The sequence below is a fragment of the Coregonus clupeaformis genome, unplaced genomic scaffold, assembly GCF_020615455.1.
Source record: "Coregonus clupeaformis isolate EN_2021a unplaced genomic scaffold, ASM2061545v1 scaf0052, whole genome shotgun sequence".
In the NCBI taxonomy this organism is placed as follows: domain Eukaryota; kingdom Metazoa; phylum Chordata; class Actinopteri; order Salmoniformes; family Salmonidae; genus Coregonus; species Coregonus clupeaformis.
The window spans coordinates 360,001-380,000 of record NW_025533507.1 but is presented as its reverse complement, the minus strand read 5'-3'; the positions used below and the strand labels follow the sequence as shown (position 1 = coordinate 380,000).

Sequence of the window (20,000 nt, the reverse complement as noted above, 5' to 3'; positions counted from 1 at the left end):
AACACTGAGCCTGTATGGATACCTATACGCAGCTGAAGGACGGAGAGAGGGACGGAGAGAGGGACAGAGAGAGGGACGGAGAGAGGGACGGAGAGAGGGACGGAGAGTAGAGGTAGAAGCAGAGAGAGAGAGAGAGAGATGTCAGTTGAACACTGACCAGTGAGGGAAGGTAGAGACTGTTTCAGTAAAGGGCTAAGCTATAACACACTGTTGGAGTTAGTAACATAACAAAACAGACTTATACACTGAGTATACATATAAGAACACCTTCCTAATATTGAGTTGCACCCCTCCATTCTTGGTGGACCGTTCTTGATACACACGGGAAACTGTTCATTTACATTACATTACAATTTCGTCATTTAGCAGACGCTCTTATCCAGAGCGACTTACAAATGGGTGCATTCACCTTATGATAGCCAGTGGGACAACCACTTTCCAATATTTTTCGGGGGTGGGGTAAGGGGGGGGGGGTAGAAGGATTACTTTATCCTATCCCAGGTATTCCTTAGCGTGAAAAACCCAGCAGCGTTGCAATCCATGTCTTAATTGTCTCAAGGCTTAAACATCCTTCTTTAACCTGTCTTCTCCCCTTCATCTACACTGATTGAAATGGATTTAACAGGTGACATCAATAAGGGAGCATAGCTTTCACCTGGATTCACCTGGTCAGTCTATGTCATGGAAAGAGCAGGTGTAATTAGAAGTATATTATTATAGCTGTGATTTAAATTTGATCATCGCACTTCAAAGCCACACAACACAAACCCACAAACATAATCTCTAATGATCCACTTCAGTATCTCATCTCCACGGTTACTAACGGCACTGAGCACATGCCAGCACACCAATGTGGGTTACCTTGGCAATGAGAGAGAGAGAGCGAGGAGAACGTGAGGGCAAAGGTCTGATCACACTGCCATAGTGATGGACAGATTGGTATTGGTTAGTTCTGATCACACTGCCATAGAGATGGACAGATTGGTATTGGCTAGTTCTGATCACACTGCCATAGAGATGGACAGATTGGTATTGGCTAGTTCTGATCACACTACCATAGAGATGGACAGATTGGTATTGGCTAGTTCTGATCACACTGCCATAGAGATGGACAGATTGGTATTGGCTAGTTCTGATCACACTGCCATAGAGATGGACAGATTGGTATTGGCTAGTTCTGATCACACTACCATAGAGATGGACAGATTGCCAGATGTTATGAGGAAAGAGTGAGTGGAGATAGAGTGATAGAGATGGAGAAGGAGAGACAAGTTAAGGTGTTGTATTTTGATCTTTCTCCCGAGTGGGGCAGTGGTCTAAGGCACTGCATCGCAGTGCTAGCTGTGCCACTAGAGATCCTGGTTCGAATCCAGGCTCTGTCGTAGCCGGCCGTGACCGGGAGACCCATGGGGCGGCGCACAATTGGCCCAGCGTCGTCCAGGGTAGGGGAGGGAATGGCTGGCAGGGACGTTGGTAGAGCATGGCGTTTGCAACGCCAGGGTTGTGGGTTCGTTTCCCACGGGGGGCCAGTATGAAAAATATAAAAATAATGTATGCACTCACTAACTGTAAGTCGCTCTGGATAAGAGCGTCTGCTAAATGACTAAAATGCAATGTAAATGTTGTACAAATGGACCCCCTCTCCCCTCTCTCTTTCTCTGTCCCCCTCTCTGTCCCCCTCTCCCCCTCTCTGTCCCCCTCTCCCCTTTCTCTGTCCCCCTCTCCCCTCTCTCTGTCCCCCTCTCCCCTCTTTCTGTCCCCCTCTCCCCTCTCTCTTTCTCTGTTCCCTCTCTCCCCTCTCTATTTCTCTGTCCCCCTCTCCCCTCTCTCTGTTCCCCTCTCTCTGTCCCCCTCTCCCCTCTCTCTGTCCCCCCTCTCTCTTTCTCTGTCCCCCTCTCTCCCCTCTCTCTGTCCCCCTCTCCCCTCTCTCTGTCCCCCTCTCCCCTCTTTCTGTCCCCCTCTCCCCTCTCTCTTTCTCTGTTCCCTCTCTCCCCTCTCTATTTCTCTGTCCCCCCTCTCCCCACTCCTACTTTATCCCCCCTCCCATCTATCTCTCACTCTTCTGTGAGTCAGCACAGAGTCGGAACAGACCAATCAAAACACACTGCAGTTCTGAAGCAGCCAATTCCAACCGACAGCTATGAGGTATGAGGTACCCCCCCCCTCTCTTTCTATCTCATAGACTAGTTTACATAACACAGTGGTATTGGCTAGTTGTGAGCACGCTGACTGAAGAGCATTTATCCGGCTGAAGTGGTTTGAACGAGCAGAGCATCTCTCCTCTTATCCTCTGAGCAAGGGAACGAAGAATGAGAAAGAAAGAGAGAGAGAAAGAGAGAGAGAAAGAGAGAGAGACAGAGAGAGGGAGACAGAGAGAGAAAGAGAGAGAGACAGAGAGAGGGAGACAGAGAGAGAGAGACAGAGAGAGACAGAGAGACAGAGAGAGAGAGAGAGAGAGACAGAGACAGCGAGACAGAGAACAGGGCTACAGGGCATAGCTATGCCAGTCTATTTCTGGAACAATGGCCGGTGAATTAATCACAACTATAGGCCACAAACACACACGCACACAAGCACAGACACACACCAGACACATGCACACACGCACACACAGACGCATAGCTACACGCATGCACACACACACACACATGCACACACACCAGACACATGCACTCACATGCACAGACTGATACAGGCATACACATGCATGGCCACATGCATGCACACACACAACATTAGAATTGTGTAGTTGCCGTTTTTAAGGACTAAAGGACTCTCTCTCTCTCTCTCTGTCTGAAACATCCTCTTCGCAGGGCATCAGAGTTAGAATTAATAGAGAGATGAATTAATCACGCAGCTCTACAGACAGACAGTTAGTTTAAACAGAGCTAGGTTCCTTCTGGACGACCAGCAGAGCATAGCAGAGCTCTCCTACAGGAGCCTGGTTTGAGCCAGGACATACAGAATTTGGAAAATATTCAGACCCCTTGACTTTTTCCACAATTTGTTACGTTACAGCTTTATTCTAAAATGGATTTCTCTCATCAATCTACACACAATACCCAATAATGACAAAGCGAAAACAGGTTTTTAGAAATGTGTGCAAATTTATTAAAAATTAAAAACAGAAATACCTTATTTACATAAGTATTCAGACCCTTTGCTATAAGACTCGAAATTGAGCTCAGGTGCATCCTGTTTCCATTGACAATTCTTGAGATGTTTCTACAACTTGATTGGAGTCCACTTGTGGTAAATTAAATTGATTGGACATGATTTGGAAAGGCACACACCTGTATATATAAGGTCCCATAGTTGACAGTGCATGTCAGAGCAAAAACCAAGCCATGTGGTCAAAGGAATTGTCCATAGAGCTCCGAGACAGGAATTGTCGAGGCACAAATCTGGGGAAGGGTACCCAAAAATGTCTGCAGCATTGAAGGAGTTTGGAGTTTGCCAAAAGGCACCTAAAGGACTCTCAGATCATGAGAAACAATATTCTCTGATATGATGAAACCAAGATTGAACTCTTTGGCCTGAATGACAAGTGTCACGTCTGGAGGAAACCTGGCACCATCCCTACGGTGAAGCATGGTGTTGGCAGCATCATGCTGTGGGGATGTTTTTCAGTGGCAGGGACTGGGAGACTAGTCAGGATCGAGGGAAAGATTAACGGAGCAAAGTACAGAAAGAACCTTGATGAAAACCTGCTCCAGAGTGCTCAGGACCTCAGACTGGGACGAAGGTTCACCTTCCAACAGGACAATCACCCTAAGCACACAGTCAAGACAACGTAGGAGTGGCTTCGGGACAAGTCTCTGAATGTCCTTGAGTGGCCCAGCCAGAGCCCGGACTTGAACCCGATCGAACATCTCTGGAGAGACCTGAAAATAGTTGTGCAGCGACGCTCCCCATCCAACCTGACAGAGCTTGAGAGGATCTGTAGAGAAGAATGGGAGAAACTCCCCAAATACAGGTGTGCCAAGCTTGTAGCGTCATACCCAAAAAGACTTGAGGATGTAATCGCTGCCAAAGGTGCTTCAACAAAGTACTGAGTAAAGGGTCTGAATACTTATGTAAATGTGATATTTCAGTATTTTTCTTTTTGCAAAAAAATCTAACAACCTGTTTTTGCTTTGTCATTATGGTGTATTGTATGTAGATTAATGAGGGGGAAAAAACAATTTAATCCATTTTAGAACGAGGCTGTAACGTAACAAAATGTGGAAAAGGTCAAGGGGTCAGAATACTTTCTGAATGCACTGTATCCAGCTCACCACATAGCTACAGACAGTGACGACCAAAATGATTGGCACCCTTGATAAAGATGAGCAAAAAAGACTCTATAATATAAATAATACAAATACTGAGCTATATTGTATGGTCAAAAGTGCTACATTATATTGTTTTATACAAAGACAATTTTCTTTAACAATTAATACTTTTTTCTCTCAAAAGGATAGGGGTTAAAATAATTGAAACCACATTTTTCTCTGAGTAATTGTATCAGTTAAAAATTATATAATTTTCCCATGCTCAGTATTTGTATTATTTATTTTATAGAGTCTTTTTTACTCATCTCTATCAAGGGTGCCAATAATTTTGGTCGTGACTGTACATGTGATCCCCAGCACCCTTGTTGTCATGCCAATGGAGAGAGACAGAGGTTGCGTGAGGTTGGTTATTTTTATTGCTGGTTGCCATAAGTAGAAGGTTTAGGTGGAAGCATGCTAAAAACAACCTGGAGCTCTGAGCCAACACACACACACACACACACACACACACACACACACACACACACACACACACACACACACACACACACAGACACAGACACAGACACAGACACAGACACATACACACACACAGACACACACACAGACACACACACACACACACACCCACACCCACACCCCCACACCCACACCCACACCCACACACAAACACCATGTTTTGTATTGTCAGTGTTGACTCTGGGACAGTGTTATTGGCCAACTGACACAGACAGCTGGATGTAAGAGAAAAGGGCCTCTACCTGTGGAGATGGGAGAAAGACTGCCTGAATGTGAGTTTCTCTCTAACCTAACACAACACAGCCCAACACAAAGCTCAAGTATTTCCTGTAAGACACGAAACAACAAAAACAGCCCCTGCTGCCACGTCACATTCTCCCATCACCATGGCAACTGCACACTACATGTTCTATCCATCACGTGACGATCGGTGTGTTCACAATAAGTCAATTACACACATGCGTTCAGTGATCACACACTGTTGAGCATAAATACGCACCCGGACATCCACAAACACCCATTTATTGTACACACACACACAACAACAAAAACACAAACCCATTGTAGTGTCCGTCCATGTGTGTATGTGTGTGTGTCTGTGCATGTGTGTGCGTGTGTGTTGTGTGTGCATGTGAGCGTGTGCTCTCTTCCTTGTGAAGAGACATTTAATCTCATCAATCGTCATTAAAGGGGATGATGATGGGCTCCATTGTCAGCATCCACAGCTGGTTAAGCACTTCCTTCCCAATGGGCCACGACACAGATGATTATATCAACACACGCACATCTGGGACTGTCAGCCAATGGGAGAGAAGCAGCTAGCACAACACAACACAACACAGCTAGCACGACACAACACAGCAAGCATACACAACGCAGCAAGCACGACACAACACAACACAGCTAGCACGACCCAACAGAGCTAGCACGACACAACACAACACAACACAGCTAGCACGACACAACACAGCAAGCACAACATAACCAACACAACACAACACAACACAGCTAGCATGACACAACACAGCTAGCACAACACAACACAGCAAGCACTACACAATACAGCTAGCACAACACAACACAGCTAGCACGACACAACACAGCTAGCACAACATAGCACAGCTAGCACAACACAACACAGCACAGCTAGCACAACACAACACAGCAAGCACAACACAACACAGCTAGCACAACACAGCACAAGACAGCTTGTACAACACAGCACAACATAGCTAGCACAACAGAGCTAGCACAACACTGCTAGCACAACATAACACAGCTAGCACAACACAGAACAACACAACACAGCTAGCATAACACAACACAGCACAGCTAGCACAACATAACACAGCTAGCACAACACAGCACAGCAGAGCTAGCACAACACAACACAGCTATCACAACATAACACAGCTAGCACAACACAACACAGCTATCACAACATAACACAGCTAGCACAACACAACACAGCTAGCACAACACATCACAGCTAGCACAACACAACACAGCTAGCACAACACAGCACAACACAGCTAATACAGCACAACACAGCTAGCACAACACAGCCAGCACAACACAGCTAGTATAACACAACACAACACAGCTAGCACAACACTGCACAGCTAGCGCAACACAGCACAACACAGCTAGCACAACATAGCACAACACAGCTAGCACAACAAAACACAGCTAGCACAACACAGCTAGTACAACACAGCACAACACAGCTGGCACAACACATCTAGTACAACACAGCTAGCACAACACAGCTAGCACAACACAACACAACTAGCACAACATAACACAGATAACACAGCACAGCTAGCAAAACATAACACAGCTAGCACAACACGGCATAGCTAGCAAAACATAACACAGCTAGCACAACACAACACAGCTAGCACAGCTCAACACAACACAGCTAGCACAACACAGCTAGTACAACACAGCACAACACAGCTAGCACAACACAGCTAGCACAGCTAGCACAACACAGCTAGCACAACCCAACACAGCTAGCACAACACAGCTAGTACAACACAGCACAACACAGCTAGTACAACACAGCACAACACAGCTAGCACAACAAAGCTAGCACAACACTGCTAGCACAACACAGCACAGCTAGCACAACACAGCACAACACAGCTAACACAGCACAACACAGCCAGCACAAAACAGCTAGTACAACACAACAAAACACAGCTAGCACAACACAGCACAGCAAGCACAACACAGATAGCACAACACAGCTAGCACAACACAACACAACACAGCTAGCACAACACAACACAGCTAGCACAACATAACACAGCTAGCACGACACAACACAGCTAGCACAACACAGCTAGTACAACACAGCACAGCTAGCACAACACAGCTAGCACAACTCAAAACAGCACAGCTAGCACAACACAACACAGCTAGCACAACATAACACAGCTAGCACGATACAACACAGCACAACACAGCTAGCACGACACAACACAGATAGCACGACACAACACAGCTAGCACAACACAACACAGCTAGCACGACACAACACAGCTAGCACGACATAACACAGCTAGCACAACATAACACAGCTAGCACAACATAACACAGCTAGCACAACACAACACAGCACAGCACAGCTAGCACAACACAACACAGCAAGCATGACATAACACAGCACAGTTAGCACGACCCAACAAAGCTAGCATGACACAACACAGCTAGCACGACACAGCACAACACATCTAGCACAACATAACACAGCTAGCACAACTCAACACAACACAGCTAGCATAACACAGCACAACACAGCTAGCACAACATAACACAACACATCTAGCACAACACAGCTAGTACAACACAGCACAACACAGCTAGCACAACAAAGCTAGCACAACACAGCTAGCACAACACAGCACAGCTAGCACAACACAGCACAACACAGCTAACACAGCACAACACAGCTAGCACAACACAGCCAGCACAACACATCCAGTACAACACAACACAACATAGCAAGCACAACACAACAGAGCTAGCACAACACAGCTAGCACAACACAGCACAACACAGCTAGCACAACATAACACAACACAGGTAGCACAACATAACATAGCTAGCACAACACAGCTAGCACAAAACACAACACAACACAGCTAGCACAACACAGCTAGTACAATACAGCTAGCACAACACAACACAGCATAGCTAACACAACACAGCTAGCACAACATAACACAGTTAACACAACATAACACAGCTAGCACAACATAACACAGCACAGCTAGCACAACACAACACTGCTAGCACAACACAGCTAGCAAAACATAACACAGCTAGCACGACACAACACAGCTAGCACAACGCAACACAACACAGCTAGCACAACACAACACAGCTAGCACAACACAGCACAACACAGCTAGCACAACACAGCTAGTACAACACAGCACAACACAGCTAGTACAACACAGCACAACACAGCTAGTACAACACAGCACAACAGAGCTAGCACAACACAGCTAGCACAACACAAAACAGCACAGCTAGCACAACACAACACAGCTAGCACAACATAACACAGTTAGCACAACATAACACAGCTAGCACGACACAACACAGCTAGCACAACACAGCTAGTACAACACAGCACAGCTAGCACAACACAGCTAGCACAACTCAAAACAGCACAGCTAGCACAACACAACACAGCTAGCACAACATAACACAGCTAGCACGATACAACACAGCTAGCACGACACAACACAACACAACACAGCTAGCACGACACAACACAGATAGCACGACACAACACAGCTAGCACAACACAACACAGCTAGCACGACATAACACAGCTAGCACAACATAACACAGCTAGCACAACACAACAGAGCTAGCACAACACAGCTAGCACAACACAGCACAACACAGCTAGCACAACATAACACAACACAGGTAGCACAACATAACATAGCTAGCACAACACAGCTAGCACAAAACACAACACAACACAGCTAGCACAACACAGCTAGTACAACACAGCTAGCACAACACAACACAGCATAGCTAACACAACACAACACAGCTAGCACAACATAACACAGTTAGCACAACATAACACAGCTAGCACAACATAACACAGCACAGCTAGCACAACACAACACTGCTAGCACAACACAGCTAGCAAAACATAACACAGCTAGCACGACACAACACAGCTAGCACAACGCAACACAACACAGCTAGCACAACACAACACAGCTAGCACAACACAGCACAACACAGCTAGCACAACACAGCTAGTACAACACAGCACAACACAGCTAGTACAACACAGCACAACACAGCTAGTACAACACAGCACAACAGAGCTAGCACAACACAGCTAGCACAACACAAAACAGCACAGCTAGCACAACACAACACAGCTAGCACAACATAACAGTTAGCACAACATAACACAGCTAGCACAACACAACACAGCACAGCTAGCGCAACACAACACAGCTAGCACAACATAGCACAGCTAGCAAAACATAACACAGCTAGCACAACACAGCAAAACACAGCTAGCACAACACAGCACAACACAGCTAGCACAACACAGCACAACACAGCTAGTACAACACAGCACAACACAGCTAGCACAACACAGCTAGCGCAACACAAAACAGCACAGCTAGCACAACACAACACAGCTAGCACAACATAACACAGCTAGCACAACATAACTCAGCTAGCATGACACAACACAGCTAGCACAACACAACACAACACAACACAACTAACACAACACAGCTAGCACGACACAACATAGCTAGCACAACATAACACAGTTAGCACAACATAACACAGCTAGCACAACACAGCAAGCAAGCACGACACAACACAACACAGCTAGCACGACACAACACAGCTAGCACGACACAACACAGCTAGCACAACACAACACAGCTAACACAACACAACACAGCTAGCACAACACAACACAGCACAGCTAGCACAACACAACAAGCACAACACAACACAACATAGCTAGCACAACATAGCTAGCACGACACAACACAGCTAGCACAACATAACACAGCTAGCACAACACAGCACAACACAGCTAGCATAACACAACACAGCACAGCTAGCACAACATAACACAGTTAGCACAACACAACATAGCACAGCTAGCACAACACAACACAGCTAGCACAACATAACACAGCAAGCACAACACAACACAGCTAGCACAACACAGCTTGTACAACACAACACAGCTTGTACAACACAACATAGCTAGCACAGCACAGCTAGCACAACATAACACAGCTAGTACAACATAACACAGCTAGCACAACACAACACAGCTAGCACAATTGCATATTTCTGTTAGGGAATGCATCCTCTGTGAAGTGCATGTGCGCACAAACTCAATTCGACCTTGCACTCCTTCTAAGAAATGCAATTGTTTTAAAACTTTGGCAAAGCATTAAGTCTCTAAAACTTAGTGCACTGTGTTCATAATGGATTCTAGTTTTGGAACAGAAACATTAATTGAGATCAGATGTTTCATCGATGAGAACGTCGGCCCAGTTTCACCTAGTTCCATCCTCTCCCACTACCCGCGACTGGACTTCCTCTCACTACCATATTTGGTGGTGAGAAAACGTTCTAAAGGGGTGTTTCAGCTTTATAGCCCCTGTGACGTGTCTGGGGTACCCCTTCTGTCTTTGGCACAACACAGCACCGCACTGATAAGCTTATGGATGCTTTAAATTCGAGGTGTAAACCACATATACATTTGAATGAGAAGAGAGACAGACAGAGTAGGAGGAGAGGGTGAAAGGGAGAGAGAGAGAGAGAGAGAGAAAGAAAGAGGAAGAGAGAGAAAGAGAGGGGGAGTGAAAAGGGAGAGAGAAAAGATGACAGAAAAAGAGAGTGAGGGAGAAAGAGGCCAACCCCTCTCCTGTGCCAAGCGAAGACTCACCTTGATGGATTTGCCGTCCGGCGTTAACACCTCTTCTGACAGCTCCATCATCTTCAGGGCCATGAGTGCGATTGGCTTGGCATGGCTGTCAATCTTCCGGTGGAGCCCGCCCGCAACACAGTAGGCGTCGCCTATGGTCTCAATCTATATGGGGATTGGAGAAGAGTCCATGAAACCATGAGCATTTCATTTGATTTGACTTCCATACTTTTTTTTTTCTGACAGGGTTATTGGCTGAATTAAAATAAACACTCAGACAAGCTGTACCTCACAACAAGAAACACAACTCTCATTTTCAGCCAGTCACAGTCATTTATCCAGAGTAACCATGATAATGGGAACATACGGGTCTCTCTCTCCTCCTGGCTCCTCTCTCCCCCTCTCTCCCCCTCTCTCCTCACATGGAGCAGGAAAAGAGAGGGGGAGAGTAGAAAGTGGAGACGAGAGAAAATGGAAGTAGAAAGAGAGAAGGGGAAGAGTCAAGTAAAAAAGAGGAAGTGTCACGATCGTCGTAGGGAATAGACCATGGCGCAGCGTGATGAACGAACATGTTTAAACTTTATTATCTTTAGTGATAATAGACAACAATAAACAAAACAAGAAACGACTCGTGAAGTCCACGGTAACAATGACCAACACGGAACAAGAACCCACAAACACAAAGGGAAAACAGACAGTTTAAATATGGCTCCCAATCAGAGACAACCAATGACAGCTGACACTCGTTGCCTCTGATTGGGAGTCACTCTGGCCAACATAGAAATAAACACAACAGAAAGAACACACCCTGGCTCAACATATAGAGTCCCAGAGCCAGGGTGTGACAGGAAGGGTGAAGAGAGAGGAAGGTTGAGGAGAGAGGAAGGGTGAGGAGAGAGGAAGGGTGAGGAGAGAGGAAGGAAGGGAAAGAGCTGTATCTGTGCTGACTCAAACCCTGGCGAAGGACGAGAAATGATGTAGTGCTAGATGGATGGAGGGATGGATAGAGGGAGTGATGGTTGTTACTGGGCCTTGCTGTAATGCCACTGTCAGGCAGCCAGTATTGACACACTGTTGTTAAGCACCGTTGCATTAGCCATTAATCAGTGTGTTTTTCCACCCGACACACACAGTGCTGATATAAAACACAACTTGATTGGTCCTTGTATTTACCCATGGCAGCACCATTACTCAATTGCACTAAACCCCTCCTATGTGGACAGGTGAGACGTATCAGGATTGGAGTCAATTCAGAATTTCAGAATTTAATCAAATTCCAACAATTAATTTGAATTGAATTTGAATTGGCCACACTCCACAGGAAGCATATTTTGAAATTGAAAAAAAGCATATTTTTCATGTGAAACATGAAAGTCTCATTCATTCATTTGACAAATATTTTATAAAAAGAATATGCCACTAATTAATGCAAAGAATACACATACCATTCGAAATATTAGTTTTATTTTAACTCAAAGATGTCAAACAGTTTGATCTAATGCATTATGGGAAAACATTTTGTTTCTGGTATTTAAAAAACATTTAAGGGAATTATTAATTATTATAGACAACCCACAACATGATCTTAGAATATTTCCAGACCACTGTAATTATTTTAAAATGTTTTAGGAGAATGAGTTTTAAAGAAGAAATGTTATATGGTATTGGTCATACATTCTGTCAAATAAATGTTGCTATGGTAACGTGTAGAATAAATAAGGCATTAGAATTTCATTTAATTAAATTCTTCTTCCTTTAATTCAAATGCAATTCAAATTCTGCTTCCTGTGGGGTGTGGCCAATTCAAATTCAATTCAAATACAATAATTTAATTGGAATTAAAGAGCAATTTGCAACTCAATTCAGAATCGACCCAAACCCTGACATGTATAACAGTGTACAGTCGTGGTCAAAAGTTTTGAGAATGACACAAGTATTGGTCTTCACAAAGTTCGCTGCTTCAGTGTTATGAGATATTTTTGTCAGATGTTACTATGGTATACTGAAGTATAATTACAAGCATTCCATAAGTCTCAAAGGCTTTTATTGACAATTACATTAAGTTTATGCAAAGAGTCAATATTTGCAGTGTTGACCCTTCTTTTTCAAGACCTCTGCAATCCGCCCTGGCATGCTGTCAATTAACTTCTGGGCCACATCCTGACTGATGGCAGCCCATTCTTGCATAATCAATGCTTGGAGTTTGTCAGAATTTATGGGGTTTTGTTTGTCCACCCGCCTCTTGAGGATCGACCACAACTTCTCAATGGGATTAAGGTCTGGGGAGTTTCCTGGCCATGGACCCATAATTTCGATGTTTTGTTCCCCAAGCCACTTAGTTATCACTTTTGCCTTATGGCAAGGTGCTCCATCATGCTGGAAAAGGCATTGGTCATCACCAAACTGTTCTTGGATGGTTGGGAGAAGTTGCTCTCGGAGGATGTGTTGGTACCATTCTTTATTCATGGCTGTGTTCTTAGGCAAGAATGTGAGAGAGCCCACTCCCTTGGCTGAGAAGCATCCCCACACATGAATGGTCTCAGGATGCTTTACTGTTGGCAAGACACAGGACTGATGGTAGCGCTCACCTTGTCTTCTCCGGACAAGGTGTTTTCCGGATGCCCCAAACAATCGGAAAGGGGATTCATCAGAGAAAATGACTTTACCCCAGTCCTCAGCAGTCCAATCCCTGTACCTTTTGCAGAATATCAGTCTGTCCCTGATGTTTTTCCTGGAGAGAAGTGGCTTCTTTGCTGCCCTTCTTGACACCAGGCCATCCTCCAAAAGTATTCACCTCACTGTGCGTGCAGATGCACTCACACCTGCCTGCTACCATTCCTGAGCAAGCTCTTCACTAGTGGTGCCCTGATCCCGCAGCTGAATCAACTTTAGGAGACGGTCCTGGCGCTTGCTGGACTTTCTTGGGCGCCCTGACGCCTTCTTCACAACAATTGAACCTCTCTCCTTGAAGTTCTTGATGATCCGATAAATGGTTGATTTAGGTACAATCTTACTAGCAGCAATATCCTTGCCTGTGAAGCCCTTTTTGTGCAAAGCAATGATGACGGCACGTGTTTCCTTGCAGGTAACCATGGTTAACAGAGGAAGAACAATGATTTCAAGCACCACCCTCCTTTTAAAGCTTCCAGTCTGTTATTCTAACTCAATCAGCATGACAGAGTGATCTCCAGCCTTGTCCTCGTCAACACTCTCATCTGTGTTAACGAGAGAATCACTGACATGATGGCAGCTGGTCCTTTTGTGGCAGGGCTGAAATGCAGTGGAAATGTTTTTGGGGGATTAAGTTCATTTTTATGGCAAAGAAGGACTTTGCAATTAATTGCAATTCATCTGATCACTCTTCATGACATTCTGGAGTTTATGCAAATTGCCATCATGAAAACTGAGGCAGCAGACTTTGTGAAAATTAGCATTTGTGTCATTCTCAAAACGTTTGACCACGACTGTACAGTATGTGACGTGCAAACCGGTGTGTGTTCCTACCTTATACACGTCCAGTATTCCACACTGGTAGTCGAAGCGTGTGTAGAGCTCGTTGAGCATGCTGATGACCTGCATGGGAGTACACTGGGCACACACTGCCGTGAAGCCCACGATGTCAGAGAACAGCATGGTGACATCATCAAACTTCCTGGCGGGGACAGACTGCCCCTGCCACAGCTTCTGGGCCACGTCACCAGGAAAGATGGAGTAGAGAAGGTCTACTGTCCTCCTCTTCTCCTCTTCTAGAGCTTGGTGTGTCTTTTCTAGAGTGGCCTAGGGAAGAGCAGAGGGATAGAATTACAATGAGTAGAATGGGGATGATGGAGTAAAGGTTTAGTGACCGACGCATTTCCCCTTCTTCTAAAGCCGGATGAGTCCGCTGCTGAATGTCTACATGACAGAATAATAAGTATGAGAACGCGTGTGTGTGTGACCGTGTGTGTGTGACCGTATGCATGTGTGACCGTGTGTGTGTGTGTGTGTGACCGTGTGTGTGTGACTTTGCATGTGTGTGTGACTGTACCTTGAGTTTGTCCATCCTGTTCTTGAGGCCGTCCTGTGCCTTGGCCTGCTGTCCCACCAGTATGACATCACGCGTGGCGTCGTGGATGGGGATGTCTGACAGGTAGAGGCCCCTTCCCATCAGCTCCTCCAGCTTGTCCACTCGGGGGGAACCCAGGAACATCAGAGTAGAGGATTCTGGGACATGAATCATCTGACCCTTCACCTCCATCACCTGGCAAAGAGAGAGAGAGAGCGAGAGAACAAGAGAGAGAAAGCGAGAGAGAGAGAGGGGGGCAGAAGACAGGGAGAGTGGTTATTCATGCGATAAAGAGATCAATGGAACACAGATCGTGGGAAATACAGTGCCTTCAGAAGATATTCACACTCCTTGACTTTTTCCACATTTTGTTGTGTTACAAAGTGGTATTAAAATGATCTACACCAAATATTCTAATGTCAAAGTGGAAAGAAAATATGAAAAATACAACACTACTATATCATGATTAGATAAGTATTCAACCTCCTGAGTCAATACATGTTAGAATGACCTTTGGCAGCGATTACAGCTGTGATTCTTTCTGGGTAAGTCTCTAAGCGCTTTCCACACCTGGATTGTGCAACATTGGCCCATTATTATTTTCAAAAATGTTCAACCTCTGTTGGTTGTTGATCATTGCTAGACAACCATTTTCAGGTCTTGCCATATATTTTCAAGAAGATTTAAGTCAAAACTGTAACTCGGCCACTCAGGAACATTCACTGTCTTCTTAGTAAACAACGCCAGTGTAGATTTGGCCTTGTGGTTTAGGTTATTGTCCTGCTAAAAGGTGAATTCATCTCCCAGTGTCTGGTGGAAAGCAGACTGAACCAGGTTTTCCTCTAGGATTTTGCCTGTGCTTAGCTCCATTACGTTTCTTTTTTATCCTGAAAAACTCCCCAGTCCTTAACGATTACAAGCATACCCATAACATGATGCAGCCACCACTATGCTTGAAAATATGAAGAGTGTTACTCAGTAATGTGTTGTATTGGATTTGCCCCAAACATAACACTTTGTATTCAGGACAAAAAGTTAATTGCTATGCCACATTTTTTGCAGTATTACTTTAGTGCCTTGTTGCAAACAGGATGCATGCTTTTGAATATTTTTTATTCTGCACAGGCTTCCTTCTTTTCACTCTGTCAATTAGGTTAGTATTGTGGAGTAACTACAATGGTGTGTAGCCATCCTTAGTTTTCTACTATCACAGCCATTAAACTCTGTAACTGTTTTAATGTCACCATTGGCTTCATGGTGAAATCCCTGTGCGTTTTCCTTCCTCTCCGGCAACTGAGTTAAGAAGGACGCCTGTATCTTTGTAGTGACTGGGTGTATTGATACACCATCCAAAGTGTAATTAATAACCTCACCATGCTCAAAGGGATATTCAATGTCTGCTTTTTTTTTTTTACCCATCTACCAATAGGTGCCCTTCCTTGCGAGGCATTGGAAAACCTCCCTCTGATTCAGAGGGGTTGGGTTAAATGCGGAAGACACATTTCGGGTTTAATGCATTCAGTTGTGTAACTGACTAGGCCTCCCCATCTCCCTCTCCTTGGTCTTTGTGGTTGAATCTGTGTTTGTAATTCACTGCTCGACTGAGGGACCTTACAGATAATTGTATGTGTGGGGTACAGAGATGAGGTAGTCATTCAAAAATCATGTTAAACACTATTATTGCACACAGAGTGAGAGTCCATTGAACTTATTATGTGACTTGTTATGCACATTTTTACTCCAGAACTTATTTATGCATGCCATAAAAAAGGGGTTGAATACTTATTGACTCGAGACATTTCAGCTTTGTTTAAAAAAAAGAAAATATATATCAAAAAAAAATTTGCCACCTTGATATTATGGAATGTGTGTAGGCCAGTGACAATTTTTTTTTAAATGTAATCAATTTTAAATTCAGGCTGTAACACAACAAAATGTGGAAAAAGTCAAGGGGTGTGAATACTTTCTGAAGGCCCTGTAGAAGAAGGAAGCCATCATTGGCACCAATGTGGTTACCGAAATCCGAATCGGCTATACATTTTACATTTAGCAGACACTCTTATCCAGAGCGACATACAATTAGTGCATACATTATTTTATTTATTATTTTTTCATACCCCCCCCGTGGGAAACGAACCCACAACCCTGGCGTTGCAAACGCCATGCTCTACCAACTGAGCTACATCCCTGCCAGCCATTCCCTCCCCTACCCTGGACGAATTGTGCGCCGCCCCATGGGTCTCCCGGTCGCGGCCGGCTACGACAGAGCCTGGATTCAAACCAGGATCTCTAGTGGCACAGCTAGCACTGCGATGCAGTGCCTTAGACCACTGCGCCACTCGGGAGGCTGACTATATTTGTATAATATTTTGAAGTTGTCCTTTTCGGGTTTGGAAAAATGCCTGCTAAATGCTAACTCCCTTTCGAAAAAGCTGGTAGCATAGCTAGCATATAGAAATTGGTGGTGGTAGTCAAAGTTTTTTAAGTGTAATGCAGTTTATTGATGAAGATGACATGAACATATATTGGGGTTGACATCCATACAAGCATGATACTCAGATTTTTACCTCAACATAGTGTGAAATACACATATAAACAATAGCTTAAATTTAGGATCATGTTGATGGGCGGCAATGAGGAGATTCTAGATCTATCCGCCACGGAGGGACGCGTGCGTGGCGTTTCCATTACCTGATCTATAGAGACAACCATTGAGAGACTATCCAGAAACGTTAAGAGGATGTAGTCCAAACACAACAATGGCCTCCTGTTTTTAGAAGACCCTAATCCCCACAATGGGGATGTAGTGCTGCACATTGCAACATCATCTAGGCAACAAATGAGATGTCCTTCACCCATTCTCCCATACACACCAGTTCAAGAGAACACTGGCCCTGCAGTAATAAGTCCAGCTGTATTCTATAGACAATACAGGATTAAATGGAAATGTGTTCAGGATTGAAAACATCTCTCTGGCTCTCAGCTCTGAAAGAAATCAGGTTAGTCTGCTACTGTATCTGTAGTCTGCTACTGTATCTGTAGTCTGCTACTGTATCTGTAGTCTGCTACTGTATCTGTAGCCTGCTACTGTATCTGTAGTCTGCTACTGTATCTGTAGTCTGCTACTGTATCTGTAGTCTTCTACTGTATCTATAGCCTGCTACTGTATCTGTAGCCTGCTACTGTATCTGTAGTCTGCTACTGTATCTGTAGTCTGCTACTGTATCTGTAGTCTTCTACTGTATCTATAGCCTGCTACTGTATCTGTAGCCTGCTACTGTATCTGTGGTCTTCTACTGTATCTGTAGCCTGCTACTGTATCTGTGGTCTTCTACTGTATCTGTAGCCTGCTACTGTATCTGTAGTCTGCTACTGTATCTGTAGCCTGCTACTGTATCTGTAGCCTCCTACTGTATCTGTAGTCTTCTACTGTATCTATAGCCTGCTACTGTATCTGTAGTCTTCTACTGTATCTGTAGTCTGCTACTGTATCTGTAGTCTTCTACTGTATCTGTAGTCTGCTACTGTATCTGTAGTCTGCTACTGGTGGAATACAAGAACGTATGAACAACATTCTCACCCAAGAAGAATAACCAAACAATAAAGGGTTAACCCACCCCCTGAGTTTACACACAAGTGCAATGGCAGCACTTTGACCAGAAGTGAAAGCTACATATTGTTATTTTAACCTGGGGAAGCCAGGTCTCTCTCAGGTTCCAGGCCTGGTCTAAGATCCTAGCATCCTCTCTCTCTCTCTCTCTCTCTCTCTCTCTCTCTCTCTCTCTCTCTCAGTATTTCTCTCTCCCTCCTTCTGTCTTTCTCTCTCTTCCTCTGTTTCTCTCTCTCTCTCTCCCTGGTGTCAGATAGATTATTCCGCCTGTGAGCCCACTGCAGCCCACTGCAGGCTGATTTATTTATAGAATCCTCCCCCTAGCTCTGCATAATGCATACAACCTACATCTACAGAGAGCTAACACACACACTACCTACATATAGTCTATAGAGAGACAGAGCACTGCACACACACTTAGCTACAGAAAGTAGACACATACACACACATACACATATATACAGTGTTTATTGTGGGAGGATGTGAACAGCTGTTTTCTGTGGTTGTGGCGGGCAGAGTGGGAGGAGTCACATGGTTGACACACTAATGGGAACCTCGATTGGAGACGACAGGAATACAAGGAACGCTGGCACTCCGGAAAACCAAGCGACTGTATCTCGGAAAACTAACATCAAACTTAACAGAACGCTTACACACACACACATTCATATACACACACATACAAGTATGCATGCATAGACACACACACACACACACACACAGTTACACACACAACCACTAATACACACACACAAACTCACACATGCACACACAAAACCACTAATACACACACGCAAATACACTGACCTACGTAGGTAAAGCACTCTACCTGTATGTAACATGTAGAGTATGCTCACTCACACACACACACACACACAGACCAGAGGCTGTTCTGCTGGCCTTGTTTTGCGTCTCCCTGCTTTAACTCAGTTCACTCCTGTTCACATCTCCCTCATCAGAACAGACAGATCTCCACTCTCAGCTGCACTACAGTAACACACAGCAACACAGACCACAGAGGACCAAAGCCCCACTCTCAACCAGAGGACTCCTCCCACTCTCAACCAGAGGACTCCTCCCACTCTCAACCAGAGGACTTCTCCCACTCTCAACCAGAGGACTCCTCCCACTCTCAACCAGAGGACTCCTCCCACTTTCAACCAGAGGACTCCCCCCACTCTCAACCAGAGGACTCCTCCCACTCTCAACCAGAGGACCAAAGCCCCACTCTCAACCAGAAGACTCCTCCCACTCTCAACCAGAGGACTCCTCCCACTCTCAACCAGAGGACTCCTCCCACTCTCAACCAGAGGACTCCCCCCACTCTCAACCAGAGGACTTCTCCCACTCTCAACCAGAGGACTCCTCCCACTCTCAACCAGAGGACTCCTCCCACTTTCAACCAGAGGACTCCTCCCACTCTCAACCAGAGGACTCCTCCTACTCTCAACCAGAGGACCAAAGCCCCACTCTCAACCAGAGGACTCCCCCCACTCTCAACCAGAGGACTTCTCCCACTCTCAACCAGAGGACTCCTCCCACTCTCAACCAGAGGACTCCTCCCACTCTCAACCAGAGGACTCCTCCCACTCTCAACCAGAG

The 20,000-nt window shown here is 45.0% G+C and overlaps 1 protein-coding gene across 2 annotated transcripts in view; it reads right to left on the bottom strand.

The window, feature by feature from the left end:
- Positions 1–20,000, bottom strand: part of LOC121567796 (guanylate cyclase soluble subunit alpha-2) — a 45,157-nt gene that overhangs the window by 2,389 nt on the left and 22,768 nt on the right. For both annotated transcript variants that reach the window (XM_045212794.1, XM_045212795.1), the window contains exons 5-8: positions 14,771–14,983; positions 14,248–14,520; positions 10,765–10,908; positions 1–32 (exon numbers count right to left, since the gene is read on the bottom strand). The exon at positions 1–32 is cut by the window's left edge and continues 123 nt beyond it. In XM_045212794.1, the coding sequence (XP_045068729.1) occupies positions 1–32; positions 10,765–10,908; positions 14,248–14,520; positions 14,771–14,983 (662 nt within the window). The remainder of the gene's footprint in view (positions 33–10,764; positions 10,909–14,247; positions 14,521–14,770; positions 14,984–20,000) is intronic.